Source organism: Hippocampus bargibanti, linkage group LG10, assembly GCF_051943395.1.
Source record: "Hippocampus bargibanti isolate YZ-2025 linkage group LG10, ASM5194339v1, whole genome shotgun sequence".
In the NCBI taxonomy this organism is placed as follows: domain Eukaryota; kingdom Metazoa; phylum Chordata; class Actinopteri; order Syngnathiformes; family Syngnathidae; genus Hippocampus; species Hippocampus bargibanti.
The window spans coordinates 9,791,809-9,817,475 of record NC_142743.1 but is presented as its reverse complement, the minus strand read 5'-3'; the positions used below and the strand labels follow the sequence as shown (position 1 = coordinate 9,817,475).

Below are 25,667 nucleotides of genomic sequence, written 5' to 3'. Positions count from 1 at the left end.
TAGTCCGAAAACTCAATACTGTCTGGGTCCTGAAATTCGAGTGACAATGACGAAAACCCTGGGACTGGAGTGGACACATTTTTGCATATGTAAGACAGTGAATCAGTTAACGGTAGAAAAAAAAATATCTGTTGGATCAATCAAAAGATTCTTGTGTACATCTAAAAATATTCATAAATTGTTATGTCGGTTACTTTAGAAATTGTAGGGGAGGATTCACATGTGCTTCCACAAACAAAAATAAACATTTAGAAATATACAGCAAAGAGTTGCTTATAAGTGCATATATGGATAAATAAACGATGCTTTTGAGAAGTTCCGTTTCTACTTTGTGCACCGAAGTCAGCATTCCGGTGGTTAAAAACTCCCCTTAATTAGAAGCACAAGCTTCCTGTGTTATTCTGGGCCCCTACACTGACCTAGTAAAGTGGGATTCTCCGTTCAAAGCCTCTATCATGTGATTTCAAGATGTCAAGTTGCTATTGTGTCTTTTTTTGTGGTTAGTTTTAATAAGCACATTCAACAAACACACAAGTCAGGATTGTTTTGTGAATGACCTGACACGTGAGTACATGTGCTAAAGCGACACGTGTGCAAGAGCATCAATCCCGCTCATCATATGACAAAGGCACACTGACCCAGTTACTGAAGCCAAGATTCAGTTGTGGCGCTGTTAAGACTGGAGAAAAATGCTGAGAACGTCTAATCTCATCTGTAAAACCTCTTGACTCCCATTAATAGTTTGACAACCCATAAGAAAATTGACGGAAGTAAAAAAAAACGTTTGTACAATGACTTTGAAAAATACTCTCTGTGATTTCTCACTTTTAAAACTTAGTGCCAGACTTAAAGCCTGAGCACAAGCAATTTCCTCATACCAAAGCCATTTTTTGTAAATTGCAAACGAAGATTTACTGTAACAGCATTCAGACACACCTGGTGATTTTCCCCATGTGGGATTGTTAACATTTTAACTCATTCACTGCCAGACATGTGCAAAATGTGTCCACTCCAGAGCCAGGGTTTTTGTCATTGTCACTCCTAGGACATTGTCATTCCAGGACCCACAGAATATTGAGTTTTAGGAATACATAAAAATTCAATGCAGCGTTAGAAACCTTAGACTCTCTTTTTTCATTAGAAAACTAGAGTGAATTCCTAAATGATATGGGTCTGGAGTTATATGAGCTTGAAATGAGGGCAACTGTCCAAAATACAATGCAATACATGCATATTGGTTTATATAGAGGTTTGACAACAGCTGAAGCTGGAACAAAGCGCTAACATGGAAAAAAGGGAAATCCTGCCCCCTCGTGGAAAAGAAGAAACATTGCCACAGGCCTTGGCCAGCGCTTTATCGGCAGCCAAGCATGAAAAAAACAAAACCCGAACAAATTCGGGAATGGCGCTCTACGTTATATTTTCAATTCCTGAATACATTCGTGAATGCCAGTGAATGATTTAAAAATGTACATGCAACCCTCAACACTGATAATGACGAAGAATACTGAGGTTGTGAAACTCCAGGACAAAAAAAATGCCTTAGGTAATCAGAGGTTTAACAATCCAATAAGTGGATGCAAACAATTTAACCATACAAGTCTGAATGTGAAAAGCAATTAAAATGAGTTTTGAATGTTTTGGAAAATTTCACTAGTTGGAGCGAAGCTTTTAATCCTAAATACTCGATGACGTCTACAACTTCCTCCCAACACCAAAAATACAAAGTTAGGAGATGAAGTCAGTACATTTAAATTGCTAATAGAATTATTTTTTTCCTGTCCAGGGACTAAATGGCAATACATAGGTGAGCATAAAAATGTGTCCAAATAAATATTGGATTATCAAGTAACCTCCTGGGATGTAACAGGAGCTATAGAGATTTCTGCCAGGCCTATAGTCCCTCAAATCCCAGCTACGATCTAGGTACACCCGCATGGTCTCAGAGTTAAATATTATTTGATAATTAACTCATTCACTGAGATTCACAAATTTATTCGGGAATTGAACATATGACGTAGAGCGCCATTCCCAAATTTGTTCAGGTTTAGTTTTTTCTTGTTTGGGTGTTGATAAAGCGCTGGCCATGGCCTTTGGCACGTGTTTTCATTTCCACAAGGGTTCAGCATTTCCCTTTCTTTCCATATTAGCGCTTTGTTCCAGCTTCAGCTGTTGTTAAAGCGCTATACAAACCAATATGCATGTATTGCATTGTACTTTGGACAGCCACCCTTATTTCAAGCTTATATAACTCCAGATACATATAATTTAGAAATTAACTCTTTTTTTCTGATGAAAGAAGAGATTCTGTGGTTTATTATGCAGCATTGAATGTTTATGTAGTCCTAAAACTCAATATTATGTGGGTCCTGGAATTCAAGTGACAATGACAAAAATCCTGGCACTGCAGTGGCCACATTTTTACATGTCTGGCAGTGAATGAGTTAATTATTAAAGTGTGGATGTTAAACTGTACTAAAGTTACTTTCCCATCACCGGTGAATTCGGGGCTACCTTTTGGGCTGAAGCGATGCTCTTTCGCACGACCTCCTTGATATGCGCTTGACCGTCAATGGGGGGCTGCGTGTAAACGGTCACGCGCGTCACCCCACGATACGAGATGGCATCCGGCCAACCGAGGTCCAGCTCCGCCACCGAGGCCTCGGACCTATCGGGCCAGTATTGGAGAGACACCTGGCCGTCCAAAGCTCCATCTTCCCCAGACCCCGGGGTTGTGTTACCAGTGTGCCCCCCGGGGGTGTCCGGTTTCTGGTGGTGCTCTAGTCCGGGTCGGTAAAGTTCGGCGGTGTGGGCGATGCGTTCCAGCTCGGTTTCAGAGAGGAAGTCCCGAACTTCGTTCTCGCGGAGGTAGTCCGTGAACGCACCTCGTCCATGGGCGATGAGCTTCTCCAGTGCTCGTCGCTGGTCCTCACTGTAGAAGAACTCCGGCTTGCTTTCACAAACACGCCAGTTGACGTGGTGGTCGTCCAGACATTGAATTTGAGACAACGCCATGGTCCCGATGAACCCACTCGTTAAAAAAATAACTAGGAAAATAAAACTCGTTCCCACACGGCGGTTCGTAGAAATGTCCCAATCTATCCTGCTTTCATTGCGCTTCTGTCGTTCACCACACCGGGAAGCGATCACCGGTATTCTTCCGTAGTGGAACTTCTCATTTGAGCGGAATTAAAAGTTCAAGAAAAGGGAACTGTACAAACACAAATGTCTACTTTCTCTCAAACAAACTCAAGGTGCTGGAGGAACAAAGCTTCCCCCGCCCACGGCCACGCCTTTACACCTGCCGGGGGGGACCGGCGAACATGGGGGAGGCAGGACGGAAGGCGGGCAGCTGTCTGGCGGATGACTGTTTTTGTTGTCAGCCAGTGAGGCAAGTTAAAAGCGAAACACGACAAAAAAAAATCATTAATCCCCACCTTCGCATTCAATAGTTGAAAGAAATCGAGTGACTCAATCCGACGAGACACTTTTTTGTTTGCTCCGAAGGGTCCCAGTCGAGGGTGACGGCTTCAAACCGAAACGGTTGAACTCTACGAAATACAAAAAAAAATCTAGGAATTTTAGCTGTCTACGTGGCACTTACAAAATTTAAACTCCAAACAAAACAAAAAGTTAATCCAGTTTGCGCCAAAGTAAAAAAAAGATATTAGGCGTGCGTGTCGAAAGCGCGTGGAGATACCGGTTTGTGAGAACTTGGAATCCGGCAACGGAAGCTTGGATACCGGGGAGCCTGGGGGCGGAGTGTCCGGTTGTCAATGGAGCCCAAACTCCACCCTCTTTCTGAGAAAGTGGGATACCAACATTTTTTTTCGTTGCAGCCATCAACGTTGTACAAAGGAGTGGCTCATCTCTAACAAATATCGTTGTTAAAAAAAAATACAAAATTTTCAAGGAAAAGGTGTTACATGTGGTGGTTTTCAGGCAATGGCCTATTAGGGTAAAGCGAAGCTTATCTGACTGCAGGGCGAATGATGTAACATACTGTCATGCTCAAAATACACTCCTGGTATGTTATCAGTGAAACACAAAGTAGTGCTCATAATAAAATACTTGTGAAGTGAATCAAATGAGGGCTACTTACTTAAAACACTCAATAATTTCCAGTGTCTGTCTTTTACTCAATTACCCTTCTATCTATGTTTCATTGTGTGAATGCTCATGTGGGTAAAGTGGAGGCTTTCAGGCAGCATTATTTATTTTTTTGGATTGTTCATGGTTGTTTTTGTTTTGTTTTGACTTTTTAAAAATACAGTTAGTTTTAATACGACATTAATACATTGCATTTTCTGTGTAGCTCTATCTCTTGTTTCCATTTATAATTGTATTTTATTTATTGTATTCCATTTATAATTGTATTTTATTTATTATTGTTTCTATGACTGTAAAGTGTCATTGAGAGCTTTGAAGGGTGCTTGAAATAAAATGTATTATTATTATTATTATTATTATTATTATTATTATTATTATTATTATTATTATTATTATTATTGTGTTTGAGAGCTAAGATAAGCTAAGATATCATTACCAAACTATAACATCTTCCCCGGACTTATGAATGAGGTATTTCAAAAACGGATCAAATCATGTTCTTTGAAACAAAATGTACACTATTTTAGTCATCCATAGTATTTTGATTTTTTATTTGACTTTCCTTCTGGTTGAAATTCCCTATATAAATAAAATTGCCTTATCTTACTGTGAAGGATCATTTATTGACATTTTGAGAATCCCATAGAGAAGAAATGAGAGCAAAAGCACATGAATTGTGAATGAGAAGAATATTTGGTGACAGTGTCCATCTCTTTGTGTGTCACTGACCTTTGGATGGTGGACCTCCTCGTGTTTCAGACACGGTGGGATGCGTGGACCCCGAAGAGTGTGTGCGGGTGTGTGGAGCTGAGGTGGGATGCTCCAACATTGCCTTCCCCAAACTTGTCATTGAACTCATGCCAAGTGGTGAGAACACACCCAACTCCAAAGGGAGCATTTGCCTGTGTGTTTATTGTGAAGTTTCAACTTCTTTGTATGTGTTTGGAACAGGCCTACGTGGACTCATGATATCCGTGATGATGGCCGCTCTGATGTCATCACTGACTTCCATCTTCAACAGCAGTTCTACACTGTTTACCATGGACATCTGGAAGAAGCACCGACCCCGAGCCTCCGAGAGAGAGTTACTTCTGGTCGGCAGGTATGAAACGATTTACACACTACAAGGGCACGGAAAAGCCTACTGGACCCTCCGCACCCTGCCCACCACCTTTTCCAGCTATTACCCTCAGGCAGGCGCTACCGATCGATGCGCACCAATGTCCTTTTACAGTTTTCTTTGGTTTCCTCCCGTTTCCTCCTCGCTTCCAAAAACTGCATATTTTAATCTTACTACCTCTTATGTTTTTGGCTCAGGATCGTGACGGTGATCTTAGTGGTGGTGAGCGTGGTGTGGATCCCCATTTTGCAGTCCGCCAACAGTGGCCAGCTGTACGTTTACATTCAGTCGGTGACCAGCTACCTGGCCCCGCCCGTCACGGCTGTCTTCACCCTCGCCGTCTTCTGGAAGAGAACCAACGAGCAGGTGACAGTAACGGTTTTGCCTCGAATTTGGTGATTCGCATCCGCACATAATTGGACCCCCAAAAGATGTATTTACTACAAATATAGAATCTTTTGTCATCTATATATGCCTGTGACATACAGTGCCAAGCAGGACAATTAAATTCACTTTCACTAAATGTCAGAAGGTAAAATTACAATAGTATGTGAGAATGCTGACAAATTCTATTTTTTATATTTCTTTAGTTTTTGTTGTTGTTGTTGTACATTACTTAACCTGACTCAATGTTGATTCATGTGAAGCTTATGCAAGGCGAGATTATCAACCTTGGAACAACCGTTGAAAATCTTTGCACAAATCCGGTTAATAACGACAGTTTTTTTGCATAGTTTGATTTGTTTGAACGTTTTTGCATAGTTTGCTTGCAAAGAATATGTGAATCGTTAAGGCGGATGCGATGGGCGGTGAGGTGTTTATTTATTTATTTATTTATTTATTTATTTATTTATTTATTTATTTATTTATTTATTCGGTCATTTATTTGTATGTTTATTTATATATTGTTTATTTATTCAGCGCTTCATTTAAATAATTATTTACCAATCATTTGACTATGTATTTATTAATTTGTTTATTTATATATTCATTTATTCATTTATCCAGTCGCGTATTTATTTAGTTATTTCTCTATTTATTTATTTAAGTATTTATTTATCAATCATTTAGCTATGTATCTATGTACGTACATACATACGTATGTATGTATGTATGTATGTATGTATGTATGTATGTATGTATGTATGTATGTATGTATGTATGTATGTATGTATGTATGTACGTATGTATGTATGTATGTATGTATGTATGTACGTATGTGCGTATGTACGTATGTATGTATGTCTGTATTTACTTTTTATTTATTTAGTTATTTATTTATCAATCATTTAGCTATCTACTTATTTGTTTATTTATGTATTCATTTATTTGTTTATCCAGTTGTGTATTTGTTGTTATCTATTTTTATTTATTTATCTACTTATTTATTTTAGTTATTTATTAATGTATTTAATTATTTATTTATCAATCCTTTAACTCTGTATGTATGTGTTTTTATTTATTTATCAATATATTCGCTATGTATGTATTTATTTGTTTATTTATTTATTCATTTGGAAGGTGGGAGGAAACCGGGGATCCCGGTTTATTCATTCATTTGCTTATTTGTTTAAATTTAGGCAATTGTGGACCATTATTTGCAAAGCTTTTGACAAGTTTCGCGACACAAAATAACACATAGCAGCAAACAACTTGCTGTGACTTACCATTGCTGGTGTTAAATGACAAAGAACACACACAATTGCGTAACATGCTCTTTTATGGCAATCATATCAAAGTTGATTGCAAACTTCATCCCCTAGCTAAACCGGACTTCTTTGTCGAGCATTCTGGAGTGTTCCTTTCCTGCACTTTTATTAGCCTCATATGGGATGTAGCCGAGCGCCAACATTCCTGTAACCTCGAGCATATTGTTTTCATTCCTGGTGTCGGAATTGTCAAGGGCTAATTTAACGCAGTCTCTCAGTGCAAACAAATGAAAGTGACTGTGTCTGTCTGATAACAGATTCGGCGTGCAAGAGGAATTTTATCGCTGTGCGATAAAAATAAATAAATACATAAATAAAAAGATTGTTGGGTGCATGGGGCATAAAATATAAAGGAGTTATACTATAGTAAACTGGGATACTATAAACACTACTAAAGACCAGTCTCGACTTGGGCCCAAGAGTCAGTTAATGTTTTTGTAAAGCGACTTAAGGGCGTGTCTTTTTTTCTGATAGACTGATTTCCTCTTTTCTCCATGACTCGTCTGTTTTTCACTGTCACAAAAAGCACCAAAAAGTCAAAGAATGCTTACATATGTGTATTTACATTGGAGATAAGCCCATAACTCTGTTGCAAGAAACAGACATTTTTTTTTTTGGAGGGGTGGGGGTTAAGGGGTGCCTTGAGCTACTGGAGGCCAAAGGTCAGACGTGAGCAAAATAAGCAGTGTGACATGCACTGTAACACACTCAAGAGTAAATCAGACCTGCCAATTGTTTGTGTAGTGTTGTAAGAATGGTAATGTGACACGGTCACTTATAATTGTTGAGTACTTAACTCATTCACTGCCAGACGTGTAAAAATGTGTCCACTCCAGTATCAGGGTTTTTGTCATTGTCACTTGAATTCCAGGACCCACAAAATATTGAGTTTTAAGACTACATAAACATTAAACACAGCTTAAGAAACCTTAGACTCTCTTCTTTTATCAGAAAAAAAGAGTTAATTAATATATTATTTGGGTCTGGAGTTACATATGCTTGAAATGAGGGCGGCTGTCCAAAATACAATGCAATGGATACATATTGGTTTTTATAGTGCTTTAACAACAGCTGAAGCTGGAACAAAGCGCTAACTTAGAAAAAAGCAAAATGCAGCCCCCTTGTGGACGGGAAAAACATTGCCGGAGACCATGAGCAGTGCTTTATCTGCACCCAAACAAGAAAAAAAGTTTAGATTCTCGAATAAAATTGTGAATGGCAGTGAATGAGTTAAAAAAGAGCAATTGAAACAACACATGCAAATAGGGGATCCTCTTTACTTTTAGTTTTTACTTTAGTTTTTTTTTTTTCTTTTTTGGGGGAGCCAGCATATCTGACTCAAATAACACCGATGGCATTCTTTGCAAGCTTAACAAAGACAAGTGCCTGGCGTCACTGCACGTGCGAAAACGTAGGTGAGAAGTCAAACAATGCTGACAGGAGTTGCAGGGTGAGAAAGTAAGAGAGGTGTGTGGAAAATAAACACACGTATACACACACCCTAAGTGTGACCCATTATTGCTCCTGGCACATTGTCCACTTTTTGAAATGTCATTGTACATCTGTCTGCGTGCTTCAAAAGTAGAACACACAAGGAATTTGTCTCCGGTAGAACAATGCTGCACTAGTATCATCATAAAAAAGACATGACAAATAAGTATGGAGGACACTAATAATGGCTAATCTCATCGAATTCCATAACTCATTCACTGCCATTCACAAATGTATTCGGGAATTGAAAATATGACGTAGAGCGCCATTCCCGAATTTGTTCGCTTTTTTTCATGTTTGAGTGCCGATAAAGCGCTGGCCATGGCCTCTGGTAATGTTTTTTCTTTTACGCAAGTGAGCAGCATTTCCCTTTTTCCATGTTAGCGCTTTGTTCCAGCTTCAACTGTTGTTCAAGCGCGATATAAACCAATATGTACGTATTGCATTGTATTTTGGACAACCATCCTCATTTCAAGATCATATAACTACAGACCTGTATCATTTAAGAATTAACTATTTTTTTCCGATGAAAGAAGAAAGTCGAGGGTTTCTGACGCTGTCTTGAATGTTTAGGTAGTCCTAAAACTCAATATTCTGTGGGCCCTGGAATTCAAGTGACAGTGACAAAAACCCTGGCACTGGAGTGGACACATTTTTGCACAAGTCTGGCAGTGAATGAGTTAATGTAAGTTGTGCCTCTCAAGAAGAACTGCAAGGCAATGTGCAAAGTATCAAGCAGACAGTGGTTCAAGTGAGTACAGAGCGGGCGCTACAATGATTATAACGGGATGCTGTTCCACAGGGTTGTGCAAAATTGCAGAGGCATTATACAGTTAGATTTGGACTACCGTTTAGAGAGTTAATGGCTAGGGGGAAGAAACGCTTGCCTGAGGGGAGTTGCTGGAAAAGGTGGTGAACAGGGTGCGTAAGGTCCAGGAGGATTTTCCTTACCCTTGTCTTGATTCTTGCAGTGTGTAAGTTCTCAAGAGTGGATAGGGTGGTGCCAATGATGAATGGAAGATGAGTGAAGCCACTACTGGCAAATCTCACCGAATCTAGATAGATTTAGGCATATTTGGGTCAAAATCTACTCGCAGTGTCTTGCAAATATCCCACATGAAGATAAACCAACCAACAAAGCGTGAATCTGTCTGTTTTTGTCTTGTCAGGGTGCATTCTGGGGCCTGATGGTGGGTTTGGTGGTGGGGGTGTGCAGGATGGTACTGGAGTTTGCCTTCCCCCCTGCCAGGTGCGGCGTGGTGGACTTGGCTCCTGCCGTTCTGCGCCGCGTCCACTACCTTCACTTTGCCATCTTGCTCTGCGGGCTCACTGCCGTGGTGGTTATTGCGGTGTCGCTGATGACACCGCCACCGGGCCGCGAACAGGTACACTGAGAAGTCAGAAGACATTTGGTGTGAGCAACACGGTGGTATGGTTGTATCTTGTGCTGCGAATCCATTGATACCTAAATCCAAAAGATCAACAACAACGTCCGCAAACTGCTTCTCAGTGCAGTAGCACTTTGGTTGCGCGGCCGACAGCGAGACGGGCTTTTGTTACCTCATGAATGCCTGCGATCTGCTGACTTGACTCTGTTCAGCATGTGACCATGAATCACTGAACTGACTGTTCCTCAAAGCTGACGCCGCTTCCTTCTGACATGTCAAAGGTTTTAAATGTGATCCTGAATGTGACCACTATATAACTAACTATACTATATAACCACTGAATTAGCCTGTACGGCACAGGTGTCAAAGTCAAGGCCCGGGGGCCAAATCTGGCCCGCCACATCATTTTATTCGGCCCATGAAAGCAAATCAAGCATGTCAAGCGCCATGATGCTTGTTAAAATCCAAACCAAAATGTCGTGTGTAATCCACAATAAGAGTCATTATTCTTGAGTTCAGATTTGAAAACTAGTTATTCATTAATTTGTTGTGCATTCTGTTTTTTTTAATATGTGGAGAGAATGAAACATTCTAATGGCTTCCCCAAATTCATAATGAATAAAGTCGTCGGTCTATATCTGAGAGTCTATTTGCTTCTACTGTGTTAGCCAAAACAACAACAAATGAGTACAGTATTCACCATCATTTTTATTCATGAAACGGCCCAGAGCGGCTTCTAACTCCCTTAGTCACAGTGAATACATTCTTTCGGTCACGAGCCAAAAAGCTTCTTGGCTTGAGAGCTGCAACGCGATTCAAATGGTAATCTCCGGTTTTGCTTTCAGTCTCCGCCCTGAAGCAACAAGTTAGAGAAATCGGACCCTAAAATAACATGAGTACATGTTGGCCCTCCTCCATATGGTTCTTAGTGGTCTATGATTTCAGCCACGAGGCCTTTTGTGTTGTATGGGCGTCTGGATATGTGATAAGATTACAATTTGGACTGCTGTGAGGTATTATTTTGTGGCACACTGAAGGTGCATAACCGCCACTTCAATTGGTATTAATAGTGGTTTGAACACGCATATGTTAAATATTTCACATTTCCAGGCTTACTACAGTCGACCGTTTTTCATGTTTTCAGATTACATGGTATCTGGTAAGGTTAAAGCACTTTTCAGAGAGATAACCTAAAAATGTAACTAAGTGTTCATTCACTCTGCTTTTGCTGCCTTCCTGGTTTTGGGGTCAATTACCATCACACACTCATGATAGACACGAAAAAAACTATTGTCTGCATACATGTTTAACTTTGCTATTGACAGTGCTTATATGTATTTACATTGGAACAACTCCGAAGATATCAAACCATTTCATGCTTCAACACAGCCCACTTCACACACACCTGATGAGGAAATGTAGGAATAAATAATAATAAAATAAAATTGATAAATTATTAAATATTTTCCCAACTTTGATTTGCAGTTGTGGAACCTGACCTGGTGGACACTAACCGAAGAGTCTCCCAGAGAAATTGCTCTCCAGAAAATGTCCTCTGTTGCTCACCGTAGCTCTCAAGGTAGGCACAAATAGTCGCCGTAATGTACAATATTTTCAGAGATAAGTTAATTATTTTACGAAAGCATGAAGGTGCTGATGAGAAGTAAACTGTTTTGACTTTCAGCTTTGTACGAAGGAGTTTGCTAAAATATCTGAATGTACTAGAAACTGTGTAAGAACATGTTTACAGGATTAATGCTGGCTAAAACTGAATGTGGAGGACGCTGCATAGACATAAATAAATTTACAGCATTTATCTATGCAAAGTAGACACATTCAATCGAAGACTATGTTAGCCAATGGATACCCGGATGTTGGTCTGTAATATCCAATGGCAGAACAGCTTTTAGTATGTTGCATTTATTAAACTCGTCTTTTATATTTTAATCTTTCGTATCTCGAAATTTATTTTGTTACATGAGCAGATATTTTCCTGTTCTTGCATTTACTAACTTGATAATTTCTTCTGAAAAGACGTTATTCAGTAGAGTTACCTGTGTATATTTTAATGAATATGCTGAGTGAAACTCCATGCTTCCTTAAATACAGGTAACATCCGAGTTACGACCGGGTTCCGTTCCGACAAAACCGTCGTAAGTCAAACGGCCGATATCGAAAAGCTTTTAAAATGGCTGACGCGAGGATCACGTGATCATAACAAATGACGACACGCTGGCATCTCCTATACGACAGGATAATATACAATGTCAATCTGTTGTTTTTAAGCCACGTTTTCGATTGAATACTATTATATACCAAAATGTTGACGGTTCATTTATAAATCTTATAACTTTTTGTGTCATTTTAATCAATTTATATTTCGTATTATCGATCTTTATTACTGTGTCGGCGCACACGCTTTCTGCTGATCAAAATCCGCACGGCGTCCCACGCATGCGAGCTATCAAAAAAAAACAGTAGTCCAAAAATGGCTCTCCCTGCTAACGAAGAAGCCAGAAGAGGACGACGCCGACCGTGAGGCCGACGCGGCGTTTGCATCGCGGCGATCCACCCGCTCTGCCACGGCGTCGGTGGACACCTCTCCCTCCCCCCGATTGCTGTGCTGTCATGCTGGAGAAAATTGTCGTACGCATTTGTTACGAAACGGTTATTTTGTATCCTCATGTCGTGCAATGCTGCTCCGGCAAATAAACTTGCTACTTGTTCGATATTGTCACGTTCGGATTGACAGCTGGGGGCGGGGCCACACCTACCCGCTCCTTCTTCAGGACAGCGGGTACGAAAAAGGGACGCTGTCAACTTGTATTTGTACTTTGTATTACCCTGGACTTTGTCTTCGTTGCTCGGTCCACCCTCCATCCCGTAATCCTTTTGGAATTGTTCCGTTTCTGCACCACCGTGTGCGAGTTGCTTCTCGCCATTGTCGGGGTTCCCATTGCCCCCCCCCCCCTCACTCGTTGTTTTTTATATTCTTTATTGTTGATTATTCTTCTGGTCCTCTTTTTAGGACCAGTGCTTTGTGTTGTAGCTTAATAAATCACCATGCACGGACCTCTGTCTCTGTCGCGTTGCTGGCTGTAGCGGTGGCAGCCGTAGAAAAAAAAAGTCTAGCGGTCGTGGTCGTAACTCGCGCCGGTCGTAAATCGGATGTTACCTGTATATAGCTGTCATTATCGACATATATTTTCCCCTTCTTTGGCCCCTCTCACAAATACTAATTATGTACCTCGTTAAAGGCTTCCACTGTACCCTGGAAGGAAAACACCCATCACGGACATTCACACAATTGATGACACAGTAATTGAGCAACTTCCTGTTGTGTGTGTGTGTGCGTGTGTGTGTGTGTGTGCGTGCGTGCGTGCGTGTGTGTGTGTGTGTGTGCGGGGCGCTTGCAGACTCTGAGCCAGCACGTCAGATGACTTGCGGTCACAGCCTCCAACTTTGCATGGCAACAGTTCGCCGCTTGCAGGATACTCCCAGAGTTCCGAGCGTCCGTGAAAGTGTCTTCTGGTCGAGGTTTTGCTGCGCAAACGCTCTCCTGTTGGTCAGCGTGAACATTTTTCTTTATGCATACTTCGCCTGAGCTTTCGTGCGCGTGCACATCCTGCCTCGCCCTGATTTCGCTGAGCACCAACCAATCTCTTCGGAAGGAACCACAAACTGCTGCTCCCACCAATGTCAGAGTGTTGGGGGGGGGGGGGTGTTCAAGTATAAAAGATACCATGATCAGATAGATAAAAATTTAATCAAAGCTTTTTTTAATCGGTGAACGGATTTGATTTTCTACAAACCAAGTTTATGTGTTTTATAACTATGCGCTCAACTTGTCGTTATTTCAGAAAAGATGTGTTTTGGGAGTTCATTTGATATTTTGATATCACGTGACAAAGGCTTGTTGTCAAAGGGAAGTGACGACAGTGGATAGACTCAAGAGTTATCAGGGAGCTGCAAAAGAGATGCTGGCTCACTGGAAGCGTCACAGAAAGTAGACATCCTTACCTTCGAAGTTGTGGGAAAAGTGCTGATAGTATAGAATTCAAAGTTTACAATAGACCAAATTATGTTCACATGTGAAAAAGTTCGAGTAATTTTTTTGTACTATTTGAAATTTTAGCCAAAAGCCGTCAGTTTTTGTGACTAGTGTAGATGGGTTTTGCTGTTGTAAGTTTTTCTTAAACTGATTTTTTTGGTTAATGTTTTGTGTGCATCTTCAAAGAATTTTGATGTTTTGAAAATGAAATTTTCAGAATTTAGTTTTTTTGTATTTGGTAGATAATTTGTGTTACTCTCAAACAATGATTTTTATTTATTTATTTTTGGGGAAATGGGATTATAAAAAACGATTACGTTCTGTGTACACTAAGAAACGGAATAAATTAAACGTTGGGCAAATTTGAATTGGCGAATCTCATTTTTTAGCACACAGGGATGAACTCTTAATTGTTTTGCGTAATAGTTGTATTAAGTTCATCCTGTCTACTTGATATCTAATTTAAAACAGATTCTTATCTTACAGACAGTGTATTGTCGGTGTTCAAATACCTGACATGTTTCGGCGTCTACTTCCACCTTCCATGTCAGGTATTTGAACACCGACAATACACTGTCTGTAAGATAAGAATCTGTTTTAAATTAAATTTATACTCTTAATTCTTCGATGAGAAGGTTTCTTCAGCCGTCATCTGTACAAAAGTGAAGGTTTCGGACGTTTCGCCTCCTATCCAAGAGGCTTCGTCAGCGAACTAAAGTCTGACTGGTCGTATCGGCCCCATTTATATATCCCTAATGTCCAGACATGGTGGCGCCGGACACAGCTATGATAGGTCCCAATGAGGTTAAAATCTTAGCGAAAGAACATAGATGGTTTGAAAGGGGGGTAAAAGAAGCGATTCTTATAAAACAACAAAATCCTTCATTAAACCAGTCTGGTGGGGTGAGGTTCAATTTGGATCGTTCATACAATAGCCTGCTTAGGCAAAACAGGTTAGGCAACTTTCGCAATGCTGATGAGGGTCGTTATGCTGATGAGGTGATACCGGGGGGAGTGGGGGTAATAGGCCAGTCGTTAGTCAGGAATGTAGGAACAATCAGTGGGGCCACAGGGAGGGGTCCCCCCCCCCCCCCCAACCTGAGAGTAGGGACCTATCATAGCTGTGTCCGGCGCCACCATGTCTGGACATTAGGGATATATAAATGGGGCCGATACGAACAGTCAGACTTTAGTTCGCTGACGAAGCCTCTTGGATAGGAGGCGAAACGTCCGAAACCTTCACTTTTGTACAGATGACGGCTGAAGAAACCTTCTCATCGATGGACCACTCCTGTACGACTGAGAGCTTACACAGACTCTTAATTCTTGTTATATTATGCCTTTTTTGGCTCATTTAATATTTTATTTAGTTTTTACGACATTGACATGTGAGTGAGAGATATCAAAATACAATTCTTTATTTATATTTCTTATAGAAGCTTGATAAAAGGGTCGCAGGATGATAAACATCGCAACATTTACTGAAATATATTCTATTTAAACGATTAACAAAGTGTACGTCTGCGACTTAGTCGTCACATTAGATCATTTGAAAAGTTTAAAGCATGTGCAAATTGTAATTGATTTTGCATGCTAACTGCATTTGCATGAAAACAAAAGTAATTGACAAAAAAAAACATCTCTATGTGAGACAAACTGCCTAACATCAAGTTTGTAAAATTCAAATGGTGAAATTATGATTGACCTTTAAAGCCAAACACTATAGGAACGAAAGCAAAAGATTTGGATAACTTTCAAATTTCATTCAAAATTTTAAAGCAATCTGTTAACATTGCAAAAATTGCAAACACTAATTTGTAATGTTGCACAAAAAAGGTACATACCACCAATGTAGAAATTTTGGTCAATTTCCGAATTCTCTCGACGTTAAAGTTTGCCATATTTCAGTGGCAGTGACGCAGCTCAGTAGTGACTGACACGAGATGCTGTTATCAGTGGTACAGCGGCTGGACGTACTGCGGCGGAAAGACGCCGACGCGCCCGCGGCAGCGACCCCTCCACCACCGTGAGCCAGAGCAGTCCAATAGGTCGATAAGGTCACCGCGTAGGAAATGCAGGTGGGCGGTGTGTGGTGGGGTGTAGTCGCACAGGGCATGAGCCAGGCGAGGTTTCTGGATCCAAAAACACAAAACACAGTGGCACAGTCTGCTAATGTAGCTTATGTTAGAAACCTTAGACTCTCTTCTTTCATCAGAAAAAAAGAGTTAATTCCTAAATTATATGGGTCTGGAGTTATATGGGCGTGAAATGAGGGTGGCTGTCCAAAATACAATGCAATGCATACATATTGGTTGATATAGTGCTTTAACAACAGTTGAAGCTGGAACAAAGCGCTAACATGTAAAAAAGGGAAAATGCTGCCCCCTTGTGGAAAGGAAAAAAAAAACCATTGCCAGCGCTTTATCAGCACCCAAGCATGTAAAAACAAAACCCGAGCAAATTCGGGAATGGCTCACCCTAAAAGAGGGAAGAAAATGGCTACCGAGCTGTGAGGAATGAATCAGCCCGTTTCCACAGGCTGATAAATTCCTTCCATGGAGTTTGCCTCCCTCTGCTGGCGGCTTTTGGATGTAACACAAGGTTTTCAAAAAAACAGTACAGCAAAATACATTGACGTGATGGAAAGACGCTACAATGTGTCTTTTTTTACGGTCAGGAGGCGGTTCTTTTCTGACGTCACGTGAGGACTCGTCACCAACTCAAAAACAAGACTTCCTGAATGTTCAGCGCGAGTCTTAAAACATAAAATATAGCAATATGCGGTGGAATCTTATTCAAATACGCCCAGTAGAAGTCATTTGAAGCCATTTTACAAATGATGGACACAACTTGTCCGGAGACGTCGGTTGGCCTTTAAGTGTAAATGTTCACATTCGATTTTTGTTTTGTGATATTTTTTTCTATAATTTAACCAAATGGAAAAGTGTCCCCCCCAAAATAAATAAATTAATAAATAAAAATAATCAAACAGTCGTACCCCCAAAACCTGTTCCAGCAGCTGCACGGAGGACGACTCTCTCAAGGGATGAGGGCCGTGGAGGCGGGCTGAAGGGAGGCACTCCAGCGAGGTGCTTTTGTACGGGTTCGGATAAGGGTTACGGCCAGTGCGGGAATTCTGGTGGAGGGACACGTCCGAGGGGGGGTCTCGGAGGCGGACCACATTCTCAACGGCGATGCTGTGAGTCTTGTAGAAGTCCACCAGCCGGTTGAGGGAGCTGAAGCACTCGTCCCAGATGCAGTACTGACCGCCCCCTTCCAGCACTCGGAAATGCTCCACCCTGTCGCCATAGCTGCCGGAGAAAAATGTGTGGGAGACACAGTAAGACCTGAAAGCATGTTTTCTTCAAGTCGGTCCTTCCTCTCACTGGACTTTGAATCAACAATTGGCAAATGACAACATTAGACAGGAGCAAAATGGGGCACCACATTCCTGCATTTATTATTGCTGGGAAATTTAAAATATAAGGTTTAGTAGGTTCTTTCCATTAGATAACAGAAGAAGTCTTATCAAAATAGGATTCAATACATTGTTTGACACCGTACAATTTGTTCAAAAGGTATACTCGTGCAAATAAAAATAAAATATTGCAATATAATTTATGTGTTGGGGTTAACTGTAATTTTATTGAAAAGTGTTTGACGAAAAAAATGTGCAAAATATGTAAGATTTAAAAAAACATGTATTTTGACTGGAAAATAGTGTGTCATTCATTATATTTGGCATAATACATTTTTAATGACTATTCAATGATCTACACTAGGATTTTCAACCACTATGCCGCAGTACATTAGAGTGCCGTGAGAAATCGTCAAGTGTGCCGTGATAAATTATGTGATTAAATTATGTTACTTTTTAAAAAAGTATATTTTATACAACATTTATGAATCATATTCTGCCTATATTATGTCAAATTTCCGGTGTCCGTGCTGTAAAGACAGGAAGGTAATTCAATATTCGTCCGTGTGGCAACACGAAGCTTAATTGTGTCGTTTCATCGAGATTTAATGATGAACGAGAGAGGTCGTGGTGAGCGTCATGGAGAAGTTTTTAAGGGCAACTGCAAATTCCAAATTGGGCTCTTACAAGAATCTGACCCGGAGGAAGGCCTTAATATTAGTGGTGGGGAAAAGAAAGCCAAGACGGTGAGCTCAAGTAAAAAAAACACACACAAAGGTAAATGAGAAAGCGCTAAAAGCTAGTTACCTTGTAGTTTCACTGAGGTACTGACTGAGTATCAATAAATTGAGAAATTATGTTGTAAAATGGTATTATAAAACAATACAATTTTTAGTTTGTGGTGTCCCGCAAAAAAAAACAGTGTAAAAAAACGTACCCTGGCTCAAAAAAACACTAGACTCTACATGAGCTACAAAGTATGAACTAATGTAAATCTGATTTTTGTGCTGGAGTATTATCGCCACCTATTGACCATTTTGAGTATTGCGCGGTGTGGTGGCATGACAGTGTCGAAATATAAATAAAACAGGCACGTGACCTTTCCCAGGGCAGGCAGATGCTAAGCCTTGCAACATTCATACATGCAAATCGTGTACTTCTTCGGCACATCTTGTACTTTTTACATGTGTGTCCCCGTCACATGTGTGAATTGCATAACATCAGAATCAGAATACCCTCACATACGTGTTAATGTAACGCTCTTATATAACAGGCTTGATTATTGAGCACATTTCCTGATTAAGTGGGACCGGTCATCATTTTTGGTGACCCGAATTGCAGTTTCACATGCACTGGCTGTCCATGAGGATGTGATATTTTTAGTTAAAATGGGTTCTTGTCGAACAAATTTAGATATGCGCTGAGCCTGACATATGCACGCTCACAGACATGTGGATGCTGCAAGGAGCTAATGTGCTCAGTAGGGTGGAAATCAAACATCAAAATGGCACATTCACAAGTGTCTCTGTGTTTTATTCAACCCTTATATGTTTATATCAACAATTTGAAATATACAGAAAGAATCAGAAAGCCTTGAATAATCCCACAATATGGAAATGTGCTGAAATATATTAATAACATGCTGCTAATACATTGAGGGAAATTCCTACCTAGTGCTTGAATCAGTAGTTATAAGACTTCATCGACCTCTTTCCACAATCACTACCATTCACAAATTTAATCCGCAATTGAAAATATGTCAGAGAGCGCCATTCCCCAATTTGTTCGGGTTTTGGTTTTTTTAAGCGCTGGCCAGACCTCTGGCATTGTTTTTCCGCTTCCACAAGGGGGTTGTATTTCGCTTTTTTCCATGTTAGCGCTTTGCTCCAGCTTCAGCTTTTGTTAAAGCGCTATATTAAAGGAGAACCGACACCATTTTTTTCTTTCCTAACTGACATCAGAAAACCGTTTTATAGCATCTAAAATATCCAAAACATGAAGGCTGATATTTTTAGTCAAATGCAAAACACCAATAAAATGACTTAAAGTGTCCAAAAACTGCTTCAAAATGACCTCGGAAATGGCGTGACGTCACGCCAGGATATTCCAGACACAAAACAATGGCTTCAGAGAGTTTAGATTTGGAGAAGATGCTTTCTTGTTACTCATCCAGGTATGAATATGATTCAAATAGTTATGAAGAGGAAAGCATAAATGTTTGCAATCGATTAAAGAAGTCCATCCGTTTCAATTCGAGCCGTCTGGACTGCAATGTAGCTCCCAGAAAATGCACAAGATGGCGCACAAGCTCCGTTGGAAATAGGCTGATTTGTCTGCTGAGATTTTGTGTCCACTTTTATGGTGTTACCGCAATCGGTAGTGTTGGTGCGACACACAACGATTAACCATTGCGTTATTCATGTGTTGTTCCTTCTAATTTTGCCAGCAACACGGATCAACACAATGTTTTCAGACCAAACAAAGTACCCAAAATGCGTTGTGTGTTGCTTTGTCGGTCAGGGGTGTTCCTGATGTGACGTCACATCAGGCATCGTCATCAACTCATAAACAAGACTTCCTGAATATTCAGCGCGAGTCTTAAAATGTAAAATATAGCTATATGATGAATTTTACAAATTATGGACACAACTTGTCCAGAGGCGTCGGTTGTCCTTTAAGTTTTCTTTGCTCACCTAACGGAGACGGAAAACTCTCCAGGGGCTGACTCACTCTCCCTCACCAGGAATGTGCCACTATCCCGCCAGTGCAGACGCCGCTCCGCCTCCAGTCTCGACACCCGGCCCGCGAACCACCTGCACATACCAGCGCGTCAACCCGCAAAACAGGCAAGAGGATGCAAGATGTACTCATATCCGGGTCCAATTTGATTTAATAAAATCTAATATCCAAATGATCTGATTAGAAAATATTTTGTTCCGTTTGGAAATTAGAAAAAACATATGAAGAACATCCACCTAGTGATGTTTGATAGAATAAGAATTTATAGGGAAAGTCAAATACTCGAGTATGGACAGAAAAAATCTGAATGATAATCATGAAATAAAAAGAAAATAAATTGTAACAATACTACTGAAAATAGCAATCCTATACAAGAAAAAAAAATGGGGAAAATCAAAATATATGCAGTTATAGTGCCGCTAATAATACAATAAAACAGCGGTGATAACAGCAATATATTAATATTGCCTGTAGTAAAATTAATAATAATAATCGGGGGAAAAACGAAGAATCACCAAAAAGGAGTGAAACAGGAATACAGTATTGTTACCACCCCTCCTACTACCAATAACATTATGATTATTATTATTATTATTAACACTATTAATAATAATAGTGATAAAGTAAAGTCTCGTTATATCGATATCGGTTATATCGATAGTACCGCTTATTACGATACTATTTTCATTTCCCTTGCACATTTCTAGTCTTTTTATGTATAATTAGTACCGTTTAGTACGATACCCGGTTATTAAGATAATCCGGTTATTACGGTGCTCCTTTTCATCCCCCGCCGGCCATTTTTGTTGTTTATATCGATATATCCGTCGCGCCATTGGTCAACTTGGTCACGTGTCTTGTTACGTGTGCCGCCATCGGTCGCGCCATTGGTCGACTTGGTCACATGAGCCGCCATCGGTCGCGCTATTGGTCGACTTGGCCATGTGACTTTGTCACGTGACACGCCATCGGTCGCGCCATTGGTCAACTTGGTCACGTGTCTTGGTTACGTGTCACGCCATCAGTCGCGCCATTGGTCGACTTGGTCAGGTGACTTGGTTACGTGCCCAGCACCCGTGTAGCAGAGCCATTTTCATTTTCAGACGCTAGCTCGTGTGTAGCAGACGAGATTGAAGTGTTTGTGTTAAAAGGTAAAAATGGGAAGCAGAAGAAGATTGATGACTTTTTTAAATTGCATACATAATACAGTAAGATGTAAGCGTTGCAGTTTCCCTGTTGTGTTATGTACATGCCCACTGTACTGTATATGAATGCAATCGTTTTTTGCAACAATGTTTCTTGTTTTGTCTGCTGAAGCGCGATGATTTTGAAAATTATTAACATTCCATACTGTGTATTAAAGGACAGCCGATGTCACTTTTTATTCAAATGCAAATAAAAATGACTTCACGCCAAGACGTCTTGCATTGCTTGTGAATCCAAACAATGGCTTCAGATTCGGATAATATGCTTTCTTGTTACACATCCAGTTCTTGTTACACATCCAGTTGATGATGAATATGTTTCAAATACACTGTAGTTCTGAAGATTAAAGCATACATGTTTACAATCATTAAAGAATTATATGTGCCATTTTGAGGCAACATTGGGGGAACAAAAAAGGGAGCTAATGGCCAGCTCCGTTTCTTATATGGCGCTTGGCTGCCCTCTTTTGGCGGCTTTTGTTTAATGCAGTTCGGCGCAGGATCGGATATATCGATAGTCCCGGTTATATCGATATTTTTTCGGACTCCCTTGAATATCGATATAACGAGACTTTACTGTATTAATAATATATTATTATTAATTGTTTATTATTATTATTATTATTATTATTATAAATCCAATTAATAGTAATCATAATAAAAATGCATAATACTAATATTTAATAATAATAGTTTGTAATCATAATAATTATATATTATATTATATTATATTATATTATATTATATTATATTACAACATTATACTATTATTATTATAATAACAATGATATATTTCAAAAAATATTACTACAGCTAACAAAAAAATCCATATAAATACCCAAATAAATATAGATTCATCATAAAAGTATATATATATATAATGTAAATATTACAACTACGTATTACTACTCATTCGAAAAAATACAATTACCGTATTTTCTGGAATATAAGGCGCACCGTCATCGAATGACATATTGAAAAACATTTTCACCGCATTAGAAGGGGCACCTTCAATAAATGACATATTTTAATATGTTTTCCATTCATAAGGCACACCGGATTATGAGGCGTATGGTCAGCTTTAAAAAATTAATCTTTTAGGTGCGCCTTATAGTGCAGAAAATACGCTATTTTTTTTTATAAAAAAATAAGTCATTTGTTAATATTTGAGCCATTTGCATCATTGTTTTAATGTGCGCTCTTCGGATTCAGAAGTCCCAAAGTACACAGAAAAAGTATGTTGGCGGGGATACTATGTAATTAATTTTATGTCGGTAAGTATACCTTATACAATCATTTTGATTTAAGGCTACCAAACATGGATCAACAAAAATAACTTTTAAAACGATTCTTACGGATGAGGCAGCAGAGAAATGTAGTTTTGCGGCACGTATCCCCTTTTCCCTTCCGTCTCTGCTGTGTACCAACAAGAATCTTCCTCCATTTCTGTCACCTATATGCACATGATACAAGCATTATATGGACTCAATGCCACATACTCGGGACACATCTGCATTTACCTTGACGACATCCCCTTTCTGGAAGCTGAGCTCATCCGCTTCGCATGCGGCGAAGGAGAAAAGTGCCACAGCCTCCATGTTTTGGAATCCAGGAGAGGAGAGAAACAAGCCACCAGCAAGTAACACGCTTCACTTCATCAATGAGGAGAGAGGACAGCGGTAAGAGACCAGCCAGTGCGTGAATCGGACTCCCCTACGGAGAAGAGAAGCAATTGCGTTATGCGTGTGTGTGTTCTACCACCCATTAGTTAATGAGGAGAGGCTCTCCACCCGCGTGTCCCTCTCTTTCTCCATGTGACTGAGTTTGTGTGCGTGAACACGTGAACGCAAGCGACTGCCTCCTGTGGCTCGAGCTCATGTCCGTACACATCACGCACTGGGGAAGCACTAGGGCTTAAAATAAAATCCAGTATCAAATTGAAGTAAAAATAAAAAAGTCATAATACAGTCAAATAACAATTATACATTATTAAAATGGATGATTTTAATATACCGTGCCTAAAAGCAGTTACAGTAATTATTATCAGATTATATTTACACATGGACCAGTATTCAGATTTGTTTTGGATGTAGTATTTCAACTTATTCACTGCCATTCACAAATTTATTCGGGATTTGAAAATATGACGTGGAGCGCCATTCCCGAATTTGTTCAGGTTTTGTTTTCTCATGCTTGGGTGCCAATAAAGCGCTGGCCATGGCCTCCGGCATTTTTTTTTCTTTTCCGCAAGGGGGTAGCATTTCCTTTTTTACCATGTTCGCATTTTGTTCCAGCTTCAGCTGTTGTTTAAGCGCGATATCAACCAATATGTATGTATTGCATTGTATTTTGGACAGCCGCCCACATTTCAAGCTCAGATAACTCCAGACCCATATAATTTAGGAATTATTTATTTATTTCTGATGAAAGAAGCGAGTCTAAGGTTTATTACGCCGCATTGAATGTTAATGTAGTCTTAAAACTCAATATTCTGTGGGTCCTGGACTTCGAGTGACAATGTCAAAAACCCTGGCACTGGAGTGGACACATTTTTGCACATTGCCTGGCAGTGAATGACTTAAAATTATTTTATTTTTGTGGAGTACAAGCTAGAAACAAAAGTCGGGAGGTGTTGTTAAGGTAAAATAAACTCTCATATGCATGTTCAAACGTTAGGTTTTGTCATAAAATGAAAACATAAATACATTAAAAATAAACCAATATTATGTAAGACTATAGCTACAAAAATGACGATTACATTTTTACTTTTTGTCGATTTTCAAGCACTCCTTTTTTCTTTTGTTTTGTTGACTAAAATTTAAATGTGTATTTTGTTAGCTTACGTTGAACATAACTTTTTTTCTGACGAAACAAGGGAGTCTAAGGTTTCTTACACTGCAATGAATGTTTATGTAGTCCAAAAACTCAATATTCCGTGGGTTCTGGAATTCAAGTGACAATGACAAAAACCCTGGCACTGGAGTGGACACATTTTTGTACGTCTGGCAGTGAATGAGTTAAAAGGTATGTAAAGCGCCTTTATCACTTGCAATGGTTGTGACGGCTGGATATGAATAAAGCTGTATTGTATTGTATTCTCTTTAGCGTAACTCCATCCAGTGAATGCATAACGCGACTGATTATTGGAGTTTTAAAATAGGCCATTTTTTATTCATTGATGGTGCGCCTTATCGTCCAAAGTGCCTCATAGTGCGAAAAATAAAGTACATTTGACAAATAACAACACTGATATCAAAATCCTTATTTTCTGTTGTTTGGTGTGTAAATGTCTCGTATGCTGAAACAAATATTTTCGAACGTTTTTAGATCAGCTGTGCTCAGGCTGTACTGAGGTAGCTGTCCGGACTCATGTTGACCCGCCTAACCTTCCACCACATGCTGAGTACAGATTTTACAGAGACAACCAGGCGTTCCGTCACAAGGTTGTCACAGTATGACAATTGGCATTTCATCCAAACTACAATTATCAACATACTATATTAATTGGTAAAATAGTTGAATATGATTAGAGCACATTTAAGATGTAGGATTAAAAATGATTGGAACAGTAACACATGAGTCTATAAATAACAGACACAAATCCCCTTGCTCGGCATTTCATTATTTATCATTATGTAACACTGATGTCATCATGAAATTATTTATGCCAGAAAAGGGGCTTATTAATATCTGACCTGCTTGCACTTGAATGAGACAAGACCAAAAAATTATGAATAGTGAATGGTAGCAAAAAAATCTTTTTTTCTGCTGAAGATTTGGATCGGATTAGCCTTTATTAGGCTGGCAGTGGATACATTTACATTTCACATCAGCAAAGTGATGAAAGTAAGAGGAAAGGAAAGAAAGAAGTTAAAAAAACTTGTATGCTTAGTTGGCCGAACACAAGGCCCACAATGGAAGCACAGAAAATCTGGGGTCAATCTGAGGTGAACAGACACAGCGTGTTAAAATGTCATCCTCAGGTAGGAGATCTGACCTTGGGCGAAATTTAGGACTCGATAAACTCCTTCACAAGCAGAGCTCATTAGCCAGGTTACAAATCTATCCGTTCATGAAAAGGAAACTCATTAAAATGTTTATGTTCTGTTGGTTTATGGATGTTGGTGCTTGTACCATGGGCCGTCCAGCTGCGTGGTATTCAAATCAAGAAGTTTTACTAATGTATCGCTTAGATTTGCATATACAGTGATACCTTGGCTTACGAACTTAATTGGTTCCCAGACCAGGGTGTAAGGCGAGTGTGTAAGGCGAAAAGTGTGTATCCCAAAAAATAATTTCCCACAGGAAACCATTAAAATGAGAATAATCCGTTCCCAGGTCCCCATAAAACATAATTTTCTAAGCCTTAAAACTCCACAAAATATACCTTAATTTATGTATAATAAATGTGCTATGTTATTATAATTAAAGAAATA

The 25,667-nt window shown here is 39.6% G+C and overlaps 4 protein-coding genes and 2 long non-coding RNA genes across 9 annotated transcripts in view; 3 read left to right on the top strand and 3 right to left on the bottom strand.

Moving 5' to 3' along the window:
- sack1gb (scaffolding CK1 anchoring protein Gb) overlaps positions 1–3,721 on the bottom strand; it is a 10,515-nt gene extending 6,794 nt beyond the window's left edge. Inside the window, exon 1 of one of the 2 annotated variants that reach the window (XM_089005990.1) lies at positions 2,515–3,721. In XM_089005990.1, coding sequence (XP_088862116.1) covers positions 2,515–3,015 — 501 coding nt within the window. In that variant the 5' untranslated portion in view covers positions 3,016–3,721. The remainder of the gene's footprint in view (positions 1–2,514) is intronic. The other variant, XM_089005989.1, reaches the window with a different exon arrangement.
- Positions 1–14,332, top strand: part of slc5a10 (solute carrier family 5 member 10) — a 27,787-nt gene extending 13,455 nt beyond the window's left edge. Inside the window, exons 10-15 of one of the 2 annotated variants that reach the window (XM_089005995.1) lie at positions 4,870–4,977; positions 5,062–5,212; positions 5,428–5,596; positions 9,600–9,815; positions 11,304–11,397; positions 13,235–14,332. In XM_089005995.1, coding sequence (XP_088862121.1) covers positions 4,870–4,977; positions 5,062–5,212; positions 5,428–5,596; positions 9,600–9,815; positions 11,304–11,397; positions 13,235–13,422 — 926 coding nt within the window. In that variant the 3' untranslated portion in view covers positions 13,423–14,332. Of the gene's footprint in view, positions 1–4,869; positions 5,213–5,427; positions 5,597–9,599; positions 9,816–11,303; positions 11,398–13,234 lie in introns of both variants that reach the window. The other variant, XM_089005994.1, reaches the window with a different exon arrangement.
- On the bottom strand, positions 9,690–22,890 carry LOC148892336 (GRB2-related adapter protein-like). Of its 2 annotated transcripts, XR_016116215.1 has the most exons (6): positions 22,752–22,890; positions 22,587–22,684; positions 19,981–20,100; positions 16,868–17,180; positions 15,714–16,001; positions 9,690–9,820 (listed from the first exon to the last, which is right to left on the bottom strand). XR_016116215.1 is itself a non-coding variant. In XM_089005997.1 (5 exons), the coding sequence occupies exons 1-5, from the start codon at positions 22,827–22,829 to the stop codon at positions 15,822–15,824; spliced, it is 789 nt and encodes a 262-aa protein (XP_088862123.1). In that variant the 5' UTR covers positions 22,830–22,890; the 3' UTR covers positions 15,202–15,821. The 2 variants fall into 2 exon arrangements, 1 of the variants encoding a protein (XP_088862123.1); XM_089005997.1 differs by lacking the exon at positions 9,690–9,820 and having other exon boundaries at positions 15,202–16,001.
- The window catches only part of LOC148892334 (uncharacterized), a 9,377-nt gene continuing 1,602 nt past the window's right edge, over positions 17,893–25,667 (top strand). Inside the window, exons 1-2 of the long non-coding RNA XR_016116216.1 lie at positions 17,893–18,033; positions 20,031–20,133. This is a non-coding gene — a long non-coding RNA (uncharacterized LOC148892334). The remainder of the gene's footprint in view (positions 18,034–20,030; positions 20,134–25,667) is intronic.
- LOC148892335 (uncharacterized) lies at positions 22,783–25,656 on the top strand. Its single transcript, XR_016116217.1, has 2 exons — positions 22,783–22,910; positions 23,000–25,656. It is a non-coding gene; the product is annotated as an uncharacterized LOC148892335 (long non-coding RNA).
- The window catches only part of brat1 (BRCA1 associated ATM activator 1), a 14,548-nt gene continuing 11,695 nt past the window's right edge, over positions 22,815–25,667 (bottom strand). The window contains exon 13 of the transcript XR_016116214.1: positions 22,815–22,944. The gene's annotated coding sequence lies outside the window, so the exon portion shown is untranslated. The remainder of the gene's footprint in view (positions 22,945–25,667) is intronic.

Bases quoted from the DNA above. Each gene is read 5' to 3' on its own strand.
- LOC148892336 (XM_089005997.1), bottom strand. From the start codon at position 22,829: ATGGAGGCTGTGGCACTTTTCTCCTTCGCCGCATGCGAAGCGGATGAG. The intron at 22,685-22,751 runs GTAAATGCAGAT...ATGTGCATATAG, and splicing joins AGAAAGGGGATGTCGTCAAG to GTGACAGAAATGGAGGAAGA. The intron at 16,002-16,867 runs GTACGACTGTTT...TTTTGGATCCAG, and splicing joins TGCTGGAACAGGTTTTGGGG to AAACCTCGCCTGGCTCATGC.